A 19,537-nucleotide genomic window follows, 5' to 3' on the forward strand; every position below is an offset into this window, starting at 1 on the left:
AACGCGGGTAAAGTGCTTCCTATACACTATTACAGTAACAATAGTTTCATATACTTACGTCATCGCCTGTGTTTCCGGACGAGGACCCACTCTTCAAGTGCACAAGATGGTACAAAGTCATGGTTTGAAAAAAAAAAACGTTACGACACAATGTCACTGTGAGCGCTGCAGAGAATGTTACGTTACTTACCTTTCTGAGCAATGAACATTTTGGATCAGTTAGAAGCTGTCGCGCAGCAATGAGGCCCACATACACCTATCTTCTTCTTGCCTCCGTTTCCTGTGTCCATGGTAGGCTATTTTTCGTGACTTACCGTGAGATTGGTCTTGGTTTGAAAACTTGGAGTTGCTTTTATATTTTGAAGAACTGCTTTCTTGCAAGTTAATTTGATTTGTACTCTTGTCCGAGCAGCGGCCGTGTTTCCACTTCAATACCTTTCCCACCATGTGCCATACTGTATCACAATGTATTACGGACACCTATACTATATACACCGATATCATCGGATGTAGTACTCGCTGATGCATAAACAGCATACGTGACATAAACTATTGTAGTGAGGGCAAACAAGGAATATGAAATCATTTAAATGTTGAAATATGTAAGCTTTTAAAGCACGATGCACGTTTCTCGGCTTTGTAACCTATTAGGTGTACACAGTCCGTGCTCAATCAATTCGCAGCTCATAGTCATGGCCATTACACTGGTTGTAAACTTAGTCGAAGTTCAAAAATACAAACTTGATCTTTAAAATAAACGATGTTCAACATAGCCACATTTTACCAAATTAACAAGGGTGCATAACGTTTTTTTTTCCTTTATTATATAATGACAAGCACCTGCTTTATTCAAAATAAAATAGAACTAGAACTGCTTGCGCAACGCTTGTGCGCAAAATGCAATTTTCGATGTGATTTAAATTTTCTCTGAACGTGGAACTAATTTCACTCCGAATATTTTATCCTGTAAAAGAAGTTTTCTTACGGAGGCCATTCTGCCTCATCAATGGTTCTCTATATTATGTATATGAATAGCATTATCAAACGTATGCTACACGTTGATCCTGCTTATGCATATTACGATCTATATGTTGCGGTAAATAAGTTTCCTTGGCAGCGGGACCATGTTCCTAGTTCAATCAATTGTTGCCCATTTCTCTCGCTAAAAAAGGAAGTACTTCTTATTCTTCCTGCCTAGATTGATTGCCTTTCTATAAGCCTACCAGAATAGTGAAGCAAGGCATTTCTTTGAAACGAGCACGAAGCGAATCATGTCAAATAAAGGTTTAAATCCCGTTTTTTACGCAGCAATTTTAGTATTCCACAGACTGATGCATTCACATAGATTGACTGCTCTATAGTCGTTAACAAAATAACCTGCATTTTGAGCGGACGTGCGTCTATAACGCTTCATATATTATCATCCAAACAATCAGTTCTTGAGCAGGCGGAAAGGCTCTGCATACTGCACAACGCTACTTTTGACATATTTTGTAGTCCCTGCTGGGATCGAACGTGTTATTCGTTTTCGCCTAAATAGCTAATATGTCTATAGGCGTGCTTCAATCTCAACGAAAATACACGCGGCAGCTACTATAATTTCCCTAATAGGCTATATCTGTGAGCCCAGCGAAGCACACTAGTTGGGCGACGGAGAATCTCACAGTCGTGCAAAGCACAAGCAATCGCTATCCATGGCAATGCTTCATAAGCACTGGAGTTTCCGCTGGCTTTGTCAGTAAACTCTTTTTTTTTCTTGATTTTTTTAGGCACAAACAAGCGCTCATGATGTTTTTTCAATGTATTTCATTATGCGAATTTAACGCGCACATCTACTTGACCTACTGGGGGCCGCATATTATTCGTTCCTAAACAGGAACAGCATGAAAGAATTTTTGCGCTTGAAAATATTTTCGCTGAATAGCTTAACTATGTTGCCGAGGTTACTGCCGCCTACATAAGGAGGGTTGGTAAGGACGCTTTGTTTACATTCAACGGTCCTTTTCAAGTGATTTTTTTAAGAAGTTGCATCCGTGCAGTGTTTCGCATACAAATATTTGTGATAGCAATTATATGGAAAGTAAACTACACACTGAAATTATTAATCATATATAATCATCATTCGCACTATCCTCGTCATGTTCGTCCCACTGACCGAGCCGGTTTTAATAACACGGGAAAATCTGTGTGCCAATTCTCTGTCTACTCACTACGAAAGTGTACTTTGGAAGGAAGTGAAATCGCATAAAAAACACCAATAGGTACGGCTATGTATATGAGAAGTAAATTAGCTGTGCAGCTTTTATTACCTGCTAATAAGGCCAAGCTTATGTATGTGTCTTAAAAGAGCTTGCAGGGTGCCTCGTTGGTTTTTCAGTGACATGGCGTCTACCATTTTCTTTCACGCTGTCTCTGTTCGCTCCGATATTCGTGTCATGTATACGTCGTTTAATATTGCTGTATAAGTGTCTGAATTCTCACAAGCACCACCTATGTGACATTATGCTTTCTGCTAAATTCATTCTGTATAATTCCACATGTTATTTGAGTAGCGCAAGAAAACGAGGACATGGTCAGAAATACAAACGGTGAAGTCTTTAGGCACCGGAAAAGTTTTTCGCGGCTCGTGACTCGTAAACTGGGGACGATGGCACAAGAGCCACTGATGCTTTTTTTTTCGTCCAGTGAACTTCTAAATAGCAATGTATGCTCTGAGCGTGTATTGTAGTTGTAATAGTTGTAGCAAATAAAACTATATAAACCAACTGTTTCCGCCTATGTTGCGCATGTGAGACGCTGTAGACTTGCTAGCTACAGGCAAACAAGTTTGATCTAGTAGTTTAGTCGTGTCTTCTTTTCGCATGCAGTGGATATTCATAGCCGTGTTCCTACAGATATATAATCTTCAATTGTCTGCTACAACCCTTAAGAGGAAGCTTTGGCTCAGGTCGAACTCCGACGCGGCCTATTCAAATACATGTGAAACGCAAAAACGGCTTTCTGAGATAACCCCTGGACCAATTTTTATGAAATTTGTTGCATTTGAGAGAGAACGTTAAATTGTAGCGACAGTTTGAAGCGTAATCTCGATTTATGGCCTGAATTTTGTGGAAACGATTTTCAAATATTCGGTCGTTTGAAAAGAAATTGAAGGACGAAATTTACAAATTCATAGCTCTGCATCAAGAACAGATATCGCGGTTCTGTAAACGCCATCCATTAGATCATTCAAAGCGGACAAATGCAATGTGTCATTTTACTTCCTAAGTGAATTTGTTACGTTATTTACAAAGGTTCTGCAAAATCTGTATTTCCATATTTTAATTTTTTTATAGTTTATTATTATTATTTTTTTATATTCATATGTAACATATCACTTTTGTCCGCTTTAGATGTACTATTAGATGCAATTCACAGAACTGTATTATACTTTTTCGTTGAGTTATTCAGTTTTAAACTTGATAGTTTCGTTTGTTGAAAATTTTTAATTTCTGCTGATTTGTAATCAAGAATTGACGACCTAACTCAAAAATTCGAAACCAACATTCACTAGATATTAAGTTTTCTTTTAAATGCAACAAACCTCGTAAAATTTGGTGCAGTGGTTGCCGAGAAAAATTAATGCTCCTTAGATAGTTAGATAGGAGCACTTGAGCTAAAGCTTCCTCTTAATCTTCCCTAATGACCGCAGCCACGGCGTCGAGGTTGAGTGCACTTTAGTTAGAAAAGGAAGTCGATTCGAGTCCTTGCGCTGCGGTAAGTCACCCACAAGTTACCCAACGGGCCAGAGGTGTCCCGTTTCCCACACACGGATTTCCATAGGGGTGTATTTATTGTTCGGGGTATGAACCAGCGTCGAGCAAGTCATGTTGAACCTTGTTGACTGTCACGTGACGGCCAAAAACCAGGCTGGGAGCACGTTTGTACGTAATTTACTAGACGGTACCGGGTGGCAACTGTAGTCTGCATCCTAAATCGCCGGCCACAGCACTGCACCAATGCTGTTTTTGGTTGGGCAAGGGATGCCGAGATACCACGCCTAGAAATCTGCATAGAGTTTCCTTTTGAAATGTGAACTCCATGATGTGCTCATTTACCAGGCTGAGTGAGACGTCTCTCCAATACAAAATGCGATAGGTACCGGCACCGGCCGGCATGGGGATTCGGACAAAGCAGTTGAGGATCGCTAATAAAAAAGGGGTTAAATATATAGATATACATATATATATATATATATATATATATATATATATATATATATATATATATATATATATATATATATATATATTTGTTTTCTTGTACGCGAAGCCCTTATTTCTCACTTACATATTTACATCAAGGCGTCCATTAAGCTAGCCTTTGTGTTGTAAATCGCGTTATCAAAATTTGCTCTCAGAAAGTAGATTGTGATAAGTATGAGGTTGTGGGTTCCTAGCTATTATGTCAGAAGCCATCACCTATTCAAGTCGTTCGTAAACTGTAAAAAGCTATACAGATGTTAATGCCCCTTTACACGTATTACAGGATGGGGTAAAAAACCACAAAAGCCTGAACAACCTGCGTTCTGCTTAAAAGCACCGTTTAATGGCAACTGTCAACCCATAGCGCCACACTGGTACTTTGATGACAAACGAAAGATGTGCAGACCGATGAATCCTGGACTTTGCAGTGGAGGCAGCAACAAGTTTGTCTCCCATAAAAAGTGTATGGAAGTCTGTCAGCGTGAGTACATTCACTGGCCGATTATTTAGATCTCACAGAATGCGTTCATTTATTCACTTTTTCCTATTGCATGAAGTATTAAAGACCATAAGTTGCCTGTCCTTGTTAGGAAAGAAATAACTCGCTTTCGTTCAGAGAAAATCTTCGGAAAGCCACTGAAGATAAGTTGAGTGTAATGGTCGACGCTCCATGGAGCATGCTGAGGTTTTCTTCCTCCCTTATGTTACTAGTAAGCCACTGCCATGCACATGACTTCAGAAATTGTCCCTTTGTGTTATAATAATGAATTACTTTATAATTTCTCTCGGACACCTTGCTTTTAATTCTAGGAAAAAATACGTACATCCAAAGGAGCAGAATACATTGGCGTCACCTTCTTCTTTCGGGGCCGCAAATTTGCTGTTCATTATACGCTTGACGAAGGAAACAAGTGATGCATCTTAGCGAGCCATTATTAGATCCATGGTGATGATCACCATGCCTCACAACTTGCGGTTGCCTCGTCACTGTGCCGTATAAGAGATAGCGCACGTGGGCAGTGCTGTCTGAATTTCAGGAATTTCGAATGTCTACAATTCGGCACTTGATAAGTAATACGTACACTGATGAGCCCTTATATATTTTCAGCGCGCACTAAGATCGTCTACCCGCAGTGCCTGAAACCACCGGTTATGGTCCCGTGTGGTGCGGTACGCCATGCTTGGTACTTTGATTCGAGCACGAAAACCTGCAAAATGTTCAGTTATAGCAAATGCGCCAGTGTTGGAAACAACTTCTTCACAGAACTGAAGTGTCAGGCGGTGTGTCTGCGTGAGTATAAATATTTCCTATTATCCAACCATGACAACAAATACATCGAACTGTGTTTCGGCAACTGTCACTGCTTTGCAAGATTTTTGCATTTTTAAAATTCCTTCCTTGTGCCTAAAACACCATAACAAACAGCAAGAGTATTGTTCTTGTTACTCTTGTTTTATTTACTTGTTGACTGATGATCCCTGGTACACTGGCACTAGTAATGAACGCAGGAACCTATGTATATATATTTGGAAAGCACGCTTACGAGTATCATGTTAATAAAAGACGCCTTACACCAAAAATTTGTTACGCTCGAATTGAAGTTCCGCGTATTGGAAGTGAACTATATTTTCATTACGACGTGACCACAAAAGCACTCTATCAAGACGCCATTGAGCCAAGTTCGCCAGGTCTGCCCAACCACCTCTGACTTTGATTCACGCTGTGTCGATCCCGTGACCTCTGCCCATGTCCTATTTTTGTATTGATATGATATAAGGAGATGTTGACGCACAATTTAAGGCGCCAGCTACTCCCTATCTCTTGAATGGTTCCATCATACAGCATACAGGGTTCAAGGTTACATATGAAATAATCTTTTCACAGAAGCACCAGGGCTTATCACGCAACGTTTTCACAGAAACACTATTACGTAATAAACACATGGTATATACAATATACAAGGTAAATGTCTCCACAGTTATGTAGATAGAAGTCTCAAAAATGCAAACGACACTGCCGCCTAATGACACAGTCAGCGGGTGGTACATTCATCGTGTAAATGCATTATCGCGTATAGTCACAACAAAACAGTCAACATAACATAATTCACAAATACATGCATATATACAGCGACCATGAAATGAAAGGAACAATAAAAGCGTTAATAACGTCCAACAATGCCGCTATCTTCAAGAAAAGTCTTTAGTGCTGTTAAAGCGCTCTTCTGCAAAGACGTTGTTGGCCAAGGACCCAAAAGTTTCTTTAAACTGATTGAAGCCTCCATTAGTGCCTCCACTATAGCACAGTGACCGTGGCATCGGGCTATTAAGGGCGTGGTCGTAGGCACTGTAATACACGCTGCGAAGGCTCCTTTAAAAGGAGGCGCGGACGCTGAAGCATTTGTGTAGCGTTATTTTCGAGCGCGTGACAGAATACGAGGTGGATTAAAATTAATACATAACCTTGCACGGCTGTGTCATTCACAGATTCAGTGTTTATATGGGAAGGCAAAACTTACCAACATTGTATTGGGTTCTCAGAGCAACGTATTAAATTCAGTGATGAAATAAAATAGATACTTCAAAAGAAAGCCTTCGTGAAAATAAAGAGTGAACATTTTGCGTGAAATTTAAAACGTGGAAACATTAAACTTTTCAAATATAAACAAGTATACTAATTACCACATTGACTCAACCAACGCCTCTATATACCGTTCGGTAATTCAGCCAGTAATTATTTTACTATTGCTTCGCAACAATGACGTTGTATTCTCTGCAGTGTTTACGTTAGATTGTGCGAAATGACGCCGTCGAAGTAGCGTCTCCTAGATTTCAATCACTGATAAAATAATAAATTAGCTCTAATCAGGCAATGCTTGAAGACTTCGGTATATCGCAAGAATATATCTTCTTAATGCCGTGAACATCAGCACACTTCACTAATTCGCCTACGGCATTCATTTGCAGTGTCCGAAAAGCTCTTCAAGAAGGGACGAGCGAAGTCGCCTAATATCGGGAACAGCAATTTGGCGCGTGTAAAATATTTTGCAGTAATTTTCAGCGTTGAGTGCGTCGTCAGCATTGGAGCGAGGTTAGACCTAGATGGCTCAGGACGAATTAAGGAGAGAGCTTTTTCTCGTACCTGTTACATATAAATTGTTGGCCTCAACTTTACATCGAATATATTATGGTTGTGTTCGTTTATATGGGTTCCAAACAGCAGAAGTGTGCTCTAAACTTGGACAAGCTAGAGTTGCGCTTCTTTGGGAGCAGTGAGCAACTTACGCTGAATATACTCACGTTTCCCAAGTGCTTTGTTGCATGAGAAACCGATGTGTTTAGACCAAGACATGTCGTGACAGAATGTAATTTCTAAATAGATATCTTCTAATACGTTTTGTAAATGAGAGCCGGCAGATCAGCAGGTTAATGGGGAATGAAATTGGCGCCTCGAAAAGAACGTATAACTAGTTTTACTCAAATTTATGTTCATTTGCCACTTTCTGTATTAGATTACTGAGGCAAAAACTCTACAGCCAGTTGACTAGATTTTGATTGTTTAAAATAGTGTTTAACTGATAAAATGTTTGGATTGTATGACTGTAACGAAAGGTTTCAAATTCAATAATTACCACGTCTATTTGGTTAGCTAAATGTAGAAAATAATTCATACCACGAGCAAGTTTATTATTTGGTTAGAGCCCTTAGGCCACATCGAAGCCCACATTTAAAGGTAAATAACATATTATTTGCATTCAAAAACGTAGCGATGTGTTTGTAGGCAACATGCTGGGGATAGTAGTAAACTGACACAGAAAAATGCAGTAGTAGGATATCAAAAATACTGCGGTAGCGTATGGAGAAACACATATACTTAAATTGAAATAAACATCCAAGAAGACGAATACGCCTTTCGAGAAAAGGGTTTTGGTCATGAGAAAAAGCTAGAAAGCTTTCAGTCGAATATAATGACAAAAAAGAAAAATAACTGTATCACATTGTTGAAATAATTTGTGCCTTTACAAGGACCAGCTGTTTTCAGAAAGGGAAAAACGAAATCGCTTGTTGTCGTTCCTAACGAGTGCAGCCTTTCTTACCACACATGATATTTTTTAATGAATACTTTCCTTACGGGTCTTAGGCCCTTTCACGGCCATGTCCCATCTACCATGAGGAATTAATTCTGCACGCCATCCATAATACATCGTCAATGTTACCACTTGTCATGGCGGTCTTTGGCCAAACCTGGCCCTTGCGTCATCAAACACCACATACCATCAATGAATACTTTCCTAAGGAGTTTCACAATTCTAAAAAAAAGTTAATTTTGTGCTACCAGAATAATGTAGTGTTAGACCAGAAATATATATTTTGGTTCATTATTTTCATTTAGAGATCAAGGCCTTCGCGTCATATGTAACCATTGATTTCACAATGTTTCCAGCAAAAAAGAAGCCGGAACCTCTCTGCAGCCAGGATCCTATACCTGATACTTGCTTTCTACGAAGGAAGCACTATTACTTTAATTTTCAAAACAACACATGTATGGAATTTCCAAAGAAAGGTTGCGGGAAAGGCCACAACAGCTTCGCCTCCTTGGAAAAGTGCATGAATACATGTACCTGTAAGTATTTTCAATTTTGCGCATACATGTAAGAGCGCTTTTGTACACACTAAGATTACAAGCACGTGGTGATTTTGGTAATGTTACGGCTCGGCAGGAATTATCTTGCTTATAGGATGGCTTGTTTTCCTATGAGCAACATTACAATGTTACTTAGGCTCGAAAGGAGACGTTAACGACAAAGGAATTATAGAACCGTTAGCTGACACTGAGTGTTGTATAAAACATTCACGAGGGCAATATTCTAGAAAATCAAGACAACACTCCAATCTACCCAGAAAAAAAGGCTGGCTTCAGCAAAGGGTACTCTAATGTATATCAGATTCATCTATTCAACCACGTAATTCAAAAAACCTGTAGAGTACATTCAACCTTTCTAGATGGCTATCATAGATTATGAAAACCATTTGCTTGCGCAGAAATAGGAGCCCTCAAGCAGACATTGCGTAATCAAGTGTGCAGAAAGCGTGCGTGAATGTTTTGCAAATGCCTACGAAGACTCCACGGTTGCCTTAATTCTCTGCAACAGAAAGCGTAAATATTCCTCTCAAGGAAAGAACCAGGGAAGGAGATACCATCTCTTGGTTCTTCATTGCATTCTTAGAAGGAGTATTCAAGCTATTATACTGGGTAGAATTAGGAGCAAGGATTAACAGCGAATATCTCAACAACCTGCGGTTCGCAGATGACGTTATCCTGTTCTGCAACGCTGAGATCAAATTTTAACAAATGACTGAGGTTCTTCACCAAGAAAGTGTCGCAGTAGCGCTGAAGATCAATAAGCAGAACAAAAATGTCTAGTTCGCAGGCCTGGCAAGGGTGAGAAAATTGGTGATTGGCTGTCAGTCCCTGGAATCTGTGCAGGTCAATTACTTACACGTGACCCTGATCATGAGAACCAAAGGCAAACAAGTACATAAACGTTCTGGAGCTTATACGGTAGGTGTTACCAAATCATGACCAGGAGCTTACTCCTAGCTTTGAAGAGAAAAGTCTGCAGTCACTGCGTTTTGCCGCTACAAAAACATTGAGCCGATACATCAATGTTAACAAAAACTTGAGAACAAGCTAAGGACCGTGTAAGGGGCGATAAAAGAAAAAAATGTTAGGCGTGACTTTAGGAGACAGAGAGGGAGCGGTGAGAATCACTGGGGTAAGCGAGGGTAGCCGATATTCTGGTGACCAATAATTAACAGGCAGAAATGTAGTTGGGTAGGCCATGTGATCCGTAGAGCAGATAACTATTGTTCACAGAGATTCTGATTAGGTGTCAAGGTAAACGAAGCGCAGTCACGGTAGGCTGAAAATTTGGTGTGATGAAGAAATCAGCAAATTTGCAATCATTATTTCCAATCGGTTAGCTCAATACAGGGGTTATTGGGATTGTTGGATGAAGCCTTCGTGCTACCAGTGCATTTAAAAAGAGGATGGTGATGATTATGGTGATGACGGTGATGATGACTTATTTTAACTAGATGTCGCGTATAAGATCTGTGCGGAAGAAATAACAATGAACATTTCAAGGCTCTCTATTTGCACTTATTCCTAATGTTATGTTGCGCATTTGATTTTCCTAGCAGAATATTCCCGTACTAAAATCGATTGTGTTCCGGCCCAGGGATGAAGAAAAGGGCCAGTTACACGATGTCTTTAAAAATAGTTTCATAAAACATACCTTCTGAATGACTGAAAATTACAAAGATATATTGCAGAAAGCTGGGGCTCCACCTCACTTCTTTTACAGTTTTCTTCTTTTGTAAAACGGGTATGAACGTAGCATACCTGGCATTCTTGCTGCTAAATTCTTCACCTAGGTGTACATAATTGCTTCCGTAACGTAGCTTTCAGAAATATAACTGAAGATTATTGAATGTTTTTTTTAATTCTTGTGGGCCATTTTGAAATAGTGAATTTACATTCAAAATTTCATGCAGCCGCATTTTTCGAATATTCAAAACCGTGCCTAATTTCACACGTTCATCATCAAATTTCAATGTTCAACACTGGCAACATTGAAAGTAAACGATCTGAGAATGCAGAAAAGGCAGCGCGCCTATCATATGAAAGGAAAGCGTTCGTTTAAAAAAGCGCGACGAAGTTTGGAGCTTAACGTCGCGGCCAGTCGACGTAGGCAATGATATGGCATGCTTTGCCTGGAAAGCACCTTGTGTGACGTGCTGCGAAGGTATTTGCTGCTACAAGCCTGTATTCAAACTCCATCACAGTCACCGTCTGAGGTTTATTTTTATTTATTTCTGTAGCTGCTGCGGTTTGCGCTCGGTATCGACATTGCTTAGGCTTGAGCATAGAAATTTCATGATGATCTGGAATTAGGCTCCGTTTTGAAGAGCTAAAATTGTGGATCAAGAAAGTATTATTGCCTCTAATGCTCCCAGAAAAAGTTAATTGACAGTTCTTTCTATTACACTTCTGACATTCACATTACTTGCGGGAAAGTCTGGCTTCCTTCAAGAAGAACTTATCCGCAAACAAGACACGTTCCCTACGCTCATAGCGTTCTTATTTAAAAAATCTGTCTTTGTAAAAAAAGCAATCTGTAATAAATGTGCACATGAACAGATTTCAAGCGCAAGAGAAACGAAGAAGCATCCTTACTCTAAAAAGCTAGAATACTAGTATTAATAGAATACTAGAAGTTACTAGTAGAAACGGCATGTCCCACACATAAATGGGAATTACTTGTAACAAGCTTCAGTTGCTTGGCTAGTTGGTAGCTTAAATCTGCTCACTCAATGTATCCAAGGCGTGACTTCATGTGCTGAACTTTTTTCTTAAAGCCAAGCAGTCGGCAGATGTCTACCTGGTTGGTGACAAGGGAATGAAAGAAAAAAAAAACTCGAACCAAAATTTTTTTTAAAGACACGATGTTTCAGACCCCGACCGACTCCTTCAGGGGTGAGATGGCGGAAGGTGTAGGAGTGCCTACATGCGTTTTTGGCGCTGTGACGGGCAAGTACACAGGCACTTTTTGTAGACTTTAAGAGTAAACGGCGGGAGTTGTTCCTGACGAGTATTAACACTACCGTGCTCCTTTTGATGTCGACATGCTGACTTCTCTTCAGCGGACTTCTTAAAATTTCAATTCCGGATGTCATCACTTGCCTCTTGTTCTGTTTACATTGGCGTACCTACCCAATGGGATGTCCCCATTTTTATTGGGTAAAGGCCAAGAGTGTTGACATACCCAGTGTCACACAGTCAGCTGCACATACCCATTAGGCCAATTTGCGCAGAGAGCGGCATACACAGTAGAGAAACTTGTGTAATTGGTAGGTCAGCAGCTGACAACGCCCTCAAGCCAGCAATCGCATGTTGGGCAGGCAAAAGGCAAATATTCTTCTCTGTGAAAGGCCCACTGTTAGGGAAAAATGGCCTCATAACTCGAACTTCCGCATCGACACTCATTCACCAAAGTCATTCATTCACTGGCGAAATAATTTCATCAGTTTTCTTTTCTTTTTGTATTTGCAACATTCTTGGTAGACTTCCTATATGTGGAGGAACAACGTTGCTCTGTCAAAAAAGCCACGCGCGCGAAGCTTTTGTGATGTCACAACAGTGCACTCTTTGTATCCTGTTGCACACTTTGAGGTATTGGCGCTGCATTTGGGCCTACTTTTTTAATGCGCAGTCATTTCTATGTGGACTCACCCAGCAAATTTGTCTCCGTCTGTCGCATAACACGTGACGAGTGACGCTTTCGGTATATTGCTTTACTAATGTCATGCAGTTGTATTAATGTGAAAAAAGAACAGCTTCTATGAACATATTGTTGAAAGATTTGGTGATGTTCGAATGAAAGCTATCTCTAGAACCAGATCTACAGCCAACTTGCGAAGTTTCGTAGACAAGAGCGAAATTCCGGTTTTGCGAAAAGTTGACACAAAACGCGCCGCATCCGTGACACGTTTCGATGGTCACTGGAGGTGTCATCCGTTAGGGCATTCCTTCACCGAAATGGCATCGACCCCTTAGCGTTCATGTGCTTCACGTCGTGCAAAGCAAAGAGATAAGCAGTCAATGAGTTTATCAGGATGATAAGGTGTGATAAACGTTTTTGTGAATCTCATCACGGAAGATATTGGTTCAACGTTGATGAATAAGGTGCTAAAGAGGCATAGGGACTTATAATGGTAGGAACAATTCTGACAAAGGTAATAACCGTCGATAAGTGTTCATAAGGGTCGGATCAAGTGCGGTAAGATTGACAAAAATTGATGAGTCGATATGGATCGCATCAATTGCGATAAAGTTGATACCAGTAGATAAGGTTCCTAAAGCTTGGATCGAGTCAGATAAGACTGATAACAACCCTTAATAGTTAACAAGAGCTCAGATTTAGTTCAATAAGCTTGATAACGACCGACAAGGATTGATAAGAATTTATGCTCGTCGTTTCAAATTTTACAATGTAAATAATGACACTTGGCTGCACAGAGATGAGCAAGTGAAACATTGCTAACGCATACTTCAACAACTCCCGGATGAGTTTCTGCATTACTTTTTGGTCAACATAATTGCTGTTTTCTTTTCTAATATTATGTGTGCATTCTTTCGTTTTATTTTTCTGTATATATTTCATTGACAATGTGAATATAGAAAACACCATGAAAATTAAAATATTAGCCAACAGGTGGAGTGAGGCACAGCTCCGACTACTGTATATTATCGCAAAATTATTAATGTTCGCTGTGTGGACAAAACTATCTAACATAAAGTTCAAAACGGGTCGCTGAACTGTGACTCAGTGACATTTTTCAACTGTGTCTGTTGTCATAGAATGGCGCGAGCAGAAGTGCCCATTGTTCCTTCAGTAACTGTAATAGAGACCTCGACATAACTTCAGTGCTTTTTCAGAAATATTTAAAGCATTTTCCTCCGTTGTTTAGATAACCAAACCACCGTGGCCTGCCGAACTTGCGAACAAAAAATTCAACATGTGCATCCGCCCACGGGAAGACCCGGACCACCCAACATTGTGGGGCCAGTGAGTCCACTCACTCCACCAGGCCAGTCCACCTCACTTAACCAACCTAGAGAGCACGGTCAAACCAGGCCTATAAGACCAATGGGCCAATCTCCTCAACCGGCTGCACCGATCTCACCCATGAACCCCAGCCAACCAAGTCAAGCTGGCTCAAGCTCACCCGGCCTTGCCAACCTACCCAATCTTGCCAATACATCCGGTCAACCCAGCATGCCCCGCTTTGACTCACCTGGCCAACCTGCATTGCCTAACTTTTCAAGTGCAGCTGCCCAGCCCCCTCGAGCCGTGGTACCTGGAAATCCCACTCAGCCTAATCTGCAGGTATATCCCGGTGTCCTACCAGCCCGTTCTGCTAGGCCAAAATAACCGGACGATATAATAAGCTTGTGCTATCGCGAAACTTCCTGTAAAGAGCAACGCTGGTCCTTTTGGACCAACTGGCCGTGGTCGCACTAAAAATGAGTGCCGTATGTGAGCTTTCAAAGGAAATTTGCAGCAACTCCATCAGATGAATAAATTCAGTTATACCAGTCACACAGACTTGGCATTGTTATACCTGGCTGGATGCACACTTGCAATGGATATCTTTTTGAAACGTTAAGTGTAGTATTGTGCAGTTATTTCACAGGTTCTTTGGTTCCCTCCAGTATTGAGTGATAATAAGGAAGCCAGTAATAGAACTCTGTTCAAGTAAAAATGAAATCACAATGGAGCACTTGAAACATTATTTAAAAGATACCGCCACCCTATCCAAATACATATTTCCGCACATCTGATTCAAGGCTTCGAACATGCATGTTAGCTCACGAATACTATTAATCTTTCACGTGTTGAATTCACTCGAAGTCTATGTAGCATATCTTCTTGAGGCATGTTGCCGTAATAGCCGGCGTTGAAGTAATTCTGAAGGTAGTTAATGGGCTAAATACGTCATGTTTCTAAAAAAAGGTTAAAATTTAATTAATATACTAAGGAGAACCGTATTAGGTGGGGAATCAGTACAGATCAGTCTACTTCATCAAAAGTCCGTTTATCGGGGTTACCTAATGGATGGGATAAATATAATCTGCAAATTACAATGAGAAAATTGATAGATGAGGGAAAAGGTAAGTTCACTTTCAAGAATAATCAGTAACTATAAAAAGAAAATACAAGTGTAAGATGATGCATTGGAACTAGAAATAGCCTGTTACTTAAGAGAGACTGAAGAAACATTAGCAGTTGAACATAAGATTAGTTGTAAGAGAGGCAACATGGACAGGCAACAGTTTAATGCTCTTGGAGGAAAAAGCAATGAAAGGCAGCTGCGTGTGACAATTGTTTTCAGACAAAGTTTATAAAAACAGCATTGTGATATTCTTCCTTGCAGGGCATGGTACATCACTAGATGAGCTATAATATAACTAATGAAGGAGACCACAGCTAGTTGTAGTGTTGTAGGGTGAGAGCTACTGCAAATGAAAGTTTGCTAAATGAGACTATAAGCTCAAGTCAGATTACTGGGATGGAATGCTGTATCTCGTAGCACACTCTTGAAAATACTCCAGCGTCTTAGCAGGGTAATGTTTGTTTTGGTCCCAGATACACAATGAATATTAGTCTTGGGATCTTATTAGTGATTTGTAGACCCGAAATTTACCAATCTCCTGAACATAACGTCAGTGACGCTTCATGTCGCTGAGTGGTTTGTTCGCTGGTGATATTTTAGCAATATTGTTCGTGCCCCAGGTAGCATCTTTGAAAACTGTGACGCTGAAGTTATCAAATGATTTTACAAATTCAATGATCTTATTGACCATTGTCTGAGAAGATATATAAGGTTAATGAAACGTGCCTACATTATTCGGGATTATAAGTTTTTACCTTGCTGCCACACCAATATTGTACTTGAGAAAGGCTTTTCGGCGTGTGTATCAGTAGAACTATAATGGTGTCATAAATTGTACAGTCATTACCAAGTATCCGAGTTTCACAAGTTATCTATGTAATTGGAAAAGATGAGGATGAAGAAATGACCCCTGAGGGACGTCAGAAGAGGCGACGTGATGAACCGAAGACTGTTGGGTAATAGAAACGAATGCTTAATTATTTATTTCATTTATTATTATGGTACTGGAGGTCAACGTGGGCCATAGCCGGAGAAGTAAAATTAGAAAACGAAAGAGAAAATAAATATGCGTACATTCAGAACGTAAAAAAATCACATTTATACTTAGTTTGTACCAACCTCAATTTAGCCCAATCTATAATAATTCACCTTCATTAAGCTTACTTTTCCTTAATTCACTTTAGTCCACCTTTAGTCCACTGGTTCTACATGTAATTAGGCATGGCTACCGACGTCATACAAAATGCTGTTGCCGTCGCTGATGATAATCGTTGTTTCCACTCATTGAAACGCCAGCTTTTCTGCCTCGTGGGCAGAAAAGCCGGTTCGTTTTTGTATTAGATTTGTTTTCGCATTAGAAAGAAATTTGTACTGATACTTTTATGCCATTAAGGATGTCATTAACATAAAGCAGGAACAGGAGCAGCTCCTGCACGCTAACCTGCGGTACCTTGGAAGTAACGTGTATAAATAGGGAGCCGTGACCATTAAGGGAAGCAGATTGAGCGCGGTTTTCTTAATAAGTGGAAAACCAATTTATTATGGGAGGCGATGCCCATTTAATGTAGTTTAAGCAATATATTTGTTGTGAAAAAAGAGCAAAAGCTTTTTGAAATTTCAAGAAAGTTACGTCAGTTTGCCCAAATTTATCTGCAACACTAGCAAATTTGTGAATTCCTGTGATTAGTTGTGGGAACATTGAAAGCCATTTACTGAAGCCAGGCTGAACAGCCGTAATGAGTGTTGTTGTCTGCCAAACATTGCCTACCCAGTTGTTAATGATCTGTTCACGTTGCTTACAGCATGAAGTAAAACATACTGCGCGATAATTTTCTAACTACACAGTGTATTCTTTTTGTGTATAGACACAACAGTTGCCGCCTGCCAGTCAGTGGCTAGATCTGCAGATGATATAAACATGCGAATAATGTCGGCAAGGAATGGAGCAAGCATTTCAGCGTAGCGGTGCGTTTGGTAGGCCACCGGGGCCCACTGGTTCTTCAGTTTTCCAGTTAAGGAGCATCAGAACAATGCCTGGCGGGTAGACAAACTCAGCGTGATCGAAAGGTGATGCAGGTCTGTGTGAAATTCCTTTACAAGGGACAAAAATAACACTGTAAAAATGCACGTTAAAAGGTCCCTCGATGGCTTCAGTGTCCACACTGATGTGCCAAGAAGTTGTATGTTTTTAATAGCATATTTTTGTCTGAATCAAATAGGCTCCAACTTTTGGGGCGAGTTTCGGGAAAAAATTGACAAAGTATGGCAAAAATGAGGACGTTTGGAGTGCAACAATGCCTCATTAAGCGTCGTTTGAATAGTTTGAACGATATGAGTGGCCAAACATCTTTTTTTAGTTGTTTCAGTTTTCTTAAAAGAGGTAAAAGCTCTTGTTATCGAGCGAATAGATTTTCTTATTTTATTCGGCATGAAATGATGAAGACCATAATGTGAAAATTATAGTGTTCACGGGCCAAAACCACGATCTGTTCATGAGCCACATGGTAGTGAAGTACTCCAAAAATTCGTATTACGTGGGGTTTTTTAAGGTGCGGCTAAATCTAAGTACACGGGTGTTTTCGCCTTTCGCACCCATTGAAATGCGCCAGCCATGGCCGGGATTCAGTCCCGCGGCCTCGTGCTAAGCAGCCCAACACCATAGCCTCTAAGCAATCACGGTGGGTATGATCAAAACAGTAAGTACATGTTTCTTTGAATTGATCCCAAAGATTATTCACACCTGTACATGGAAAGCTGCTTAGCTTGAGATCAAGATAGTACAGGACGCTCTAATCCATGGCAGAAGAAAAATTTATTACAAACATTTCTTTCAGGAGGTGCCATGCAAGGAATTTCAATATTACACACGAAAAATATCGTAGAATGACCAGAAATACATCGGTTTACACACGCATCATAGACCTAAATTGTTGTACTTATGAAAATAATATCAAGAATTGAAGAGGATGCACCACAAAACCGCGTTTTCTCAGGGAAGCAACTAAAGCATAAAACCAACATCTGCAATAGTGTTTGTAGATGTGAATGCACGATTCCAGTCAACCGGCATATTTATACCACTAGTAATGAAAATTCTTTTTGAAGAAAATGTTGCGAAGTGATTCCGTAGATCCTACAAGAATCTAGGGGTCCCATACGAAGTACGATAAACCACCGGCAACAAGAACGCGCGTTTCTAATAGAACAAATGCAAAGTAATGCTATCTTTAATTATCTACCTGACTTAACAGAGATGCCGGACCCCATGTTTTATCAGAAGAGCAACACGTCTACTTGTATAGTAGGTCGGCCAGGGCGAAGAACCTGATATGAGGGCGTCATTAATGTCATCAACGTCATCAGCTCCATCAATGTCGCCGTGAAGCCAAGCCTGCGTAATAACAAGACCATAGGGATCATAATCTAATAAAATAGCTTCAAGTTGGACAGATATGTTGAAGAGGCTAGGTACATTTATGTTAACGAGTCGAAATTTATTACTAGAGCAACGTATCATTCAGTCATTCTTGGAACTACCCCAACGGGAAAGCACCTTTACTCTACTTTTTGCCTCACCATTCCCCATGAACAGCTCAAAGTTTACTCGGAGTTTGTTGTTAAGTGAAACTTCCTTTTCTTGTTGTTTCTCACATACAGTACTTGCCCATAACGGTTTTCTTTTCTGCAGTGTATCGCGGGAGTAGTCGTGAGCAATATATATTTTTGTCGCTTTTAGTTGATTAAGGTCCTTAAACACTGCTTGTTTCTAATTATAGTCCTGAAAATGAACAATCAATTGCCTAGGTTATATTCGTCTACCTAAGCGCTGCACCCTACAAACAGACACGTATAGATACTGTAGCCTCGAAGTAAGATGTTGTTGAAAACTATTTCATTTAGCTCCAAGTCCCCGTCATTAGAACCTTCTTGCATTCCAAAACTAAAAAGGTTAGGCCGTGTGCATCAACCTGCCATATCGATCAACCTGCATTTCAGAATGTTCATTGATCTCTCAAGGAATTTTACTTCAGCAGTACGCTTTCTAATTCAACAAAGCGCAAGGGAAGGCGAAACATCAGTTTTGTTTATTAAAGAAATCAAAATATGGGGTTTCAGGTGCCAAAAGTAGGATTTTTTTTATGAGGTACGCCGTATTTGGGGCTCCAGAATAACTTGCACAACCTGGGACTCTTTGGCGTGCACCTAAAAACACGGGTGTTTTACGCCCGTGAAAATGCGGCCGCTGGGATTCGATCCCACGACCTCATGCTTAGCAGCCCAGCACCATAACCACTAAGCAACAGCGGCGGGTTTTTCATCTGGCTGATCTCAAAAGCGCTGTCGCTTTAACAATTTTATTTTGCCCTGCTAGCATTTAATTTAGCATTTCTGTTGGTGGGGCAGAGCCTAGATTAGGTTCCACATCACTGCACAAGAGGAACGCGCACACAGAAAAGATATATTCAATTGTAATGCACTCCTGCTGTGCGAACGGTAGGACTAGAAGGCATGGACAATCCCTACGAAAAGTGTTTCAGTTGGGACTTACCTAC

At 40.3% G+C, this 19,537-nt stretch overlaps 1 protein-coding gene across 1 annotated transcript; it reads left to right on the forward strand.

The window, feature by feature from the left end:
* Positions 1-133: 133 nt before the first annotated feature.
* Positions 134-14,373, forward strand: LOC142587950 (tissue factor pathway inhibitor 2-like). Its single transcript, XM_075699347.1, has 5 exons — positions 134-291; positions 4,528-4,725; positions 5,353-5,535; positions 8,689-8,868; positions 13,779-14,373. The coding sequence occupies exons 1-5, from the start codon at positions 240-242 to the stop codon at positions 14,240-14,242; spliced, it is 1,077 nt and encodes a 358-aa protein (XP_075555462.1). The 5' UTR covers positions 134-239; the 3' UTR covers positions 14,243-14,373.
* The last annotated feature ends 5,164 nt before the right edge of the window (positions 14,374-19,537 follow it).

Source organism: Dermacentor variabilis, chromosome 7 (genome assembly GCF_050947875.1).
Source record: "Dermacentor variabilis isolate Ectoservices chromosome 7, ASM5094787v1, whole genome shotgun sequence".
Taxonomy (NCBI): Eukaryota; Metazoa; Arthropoda; class Arachnida; order Ixodida; family Ixodidae; genus Dermacentor; species Dermacentor variabilis.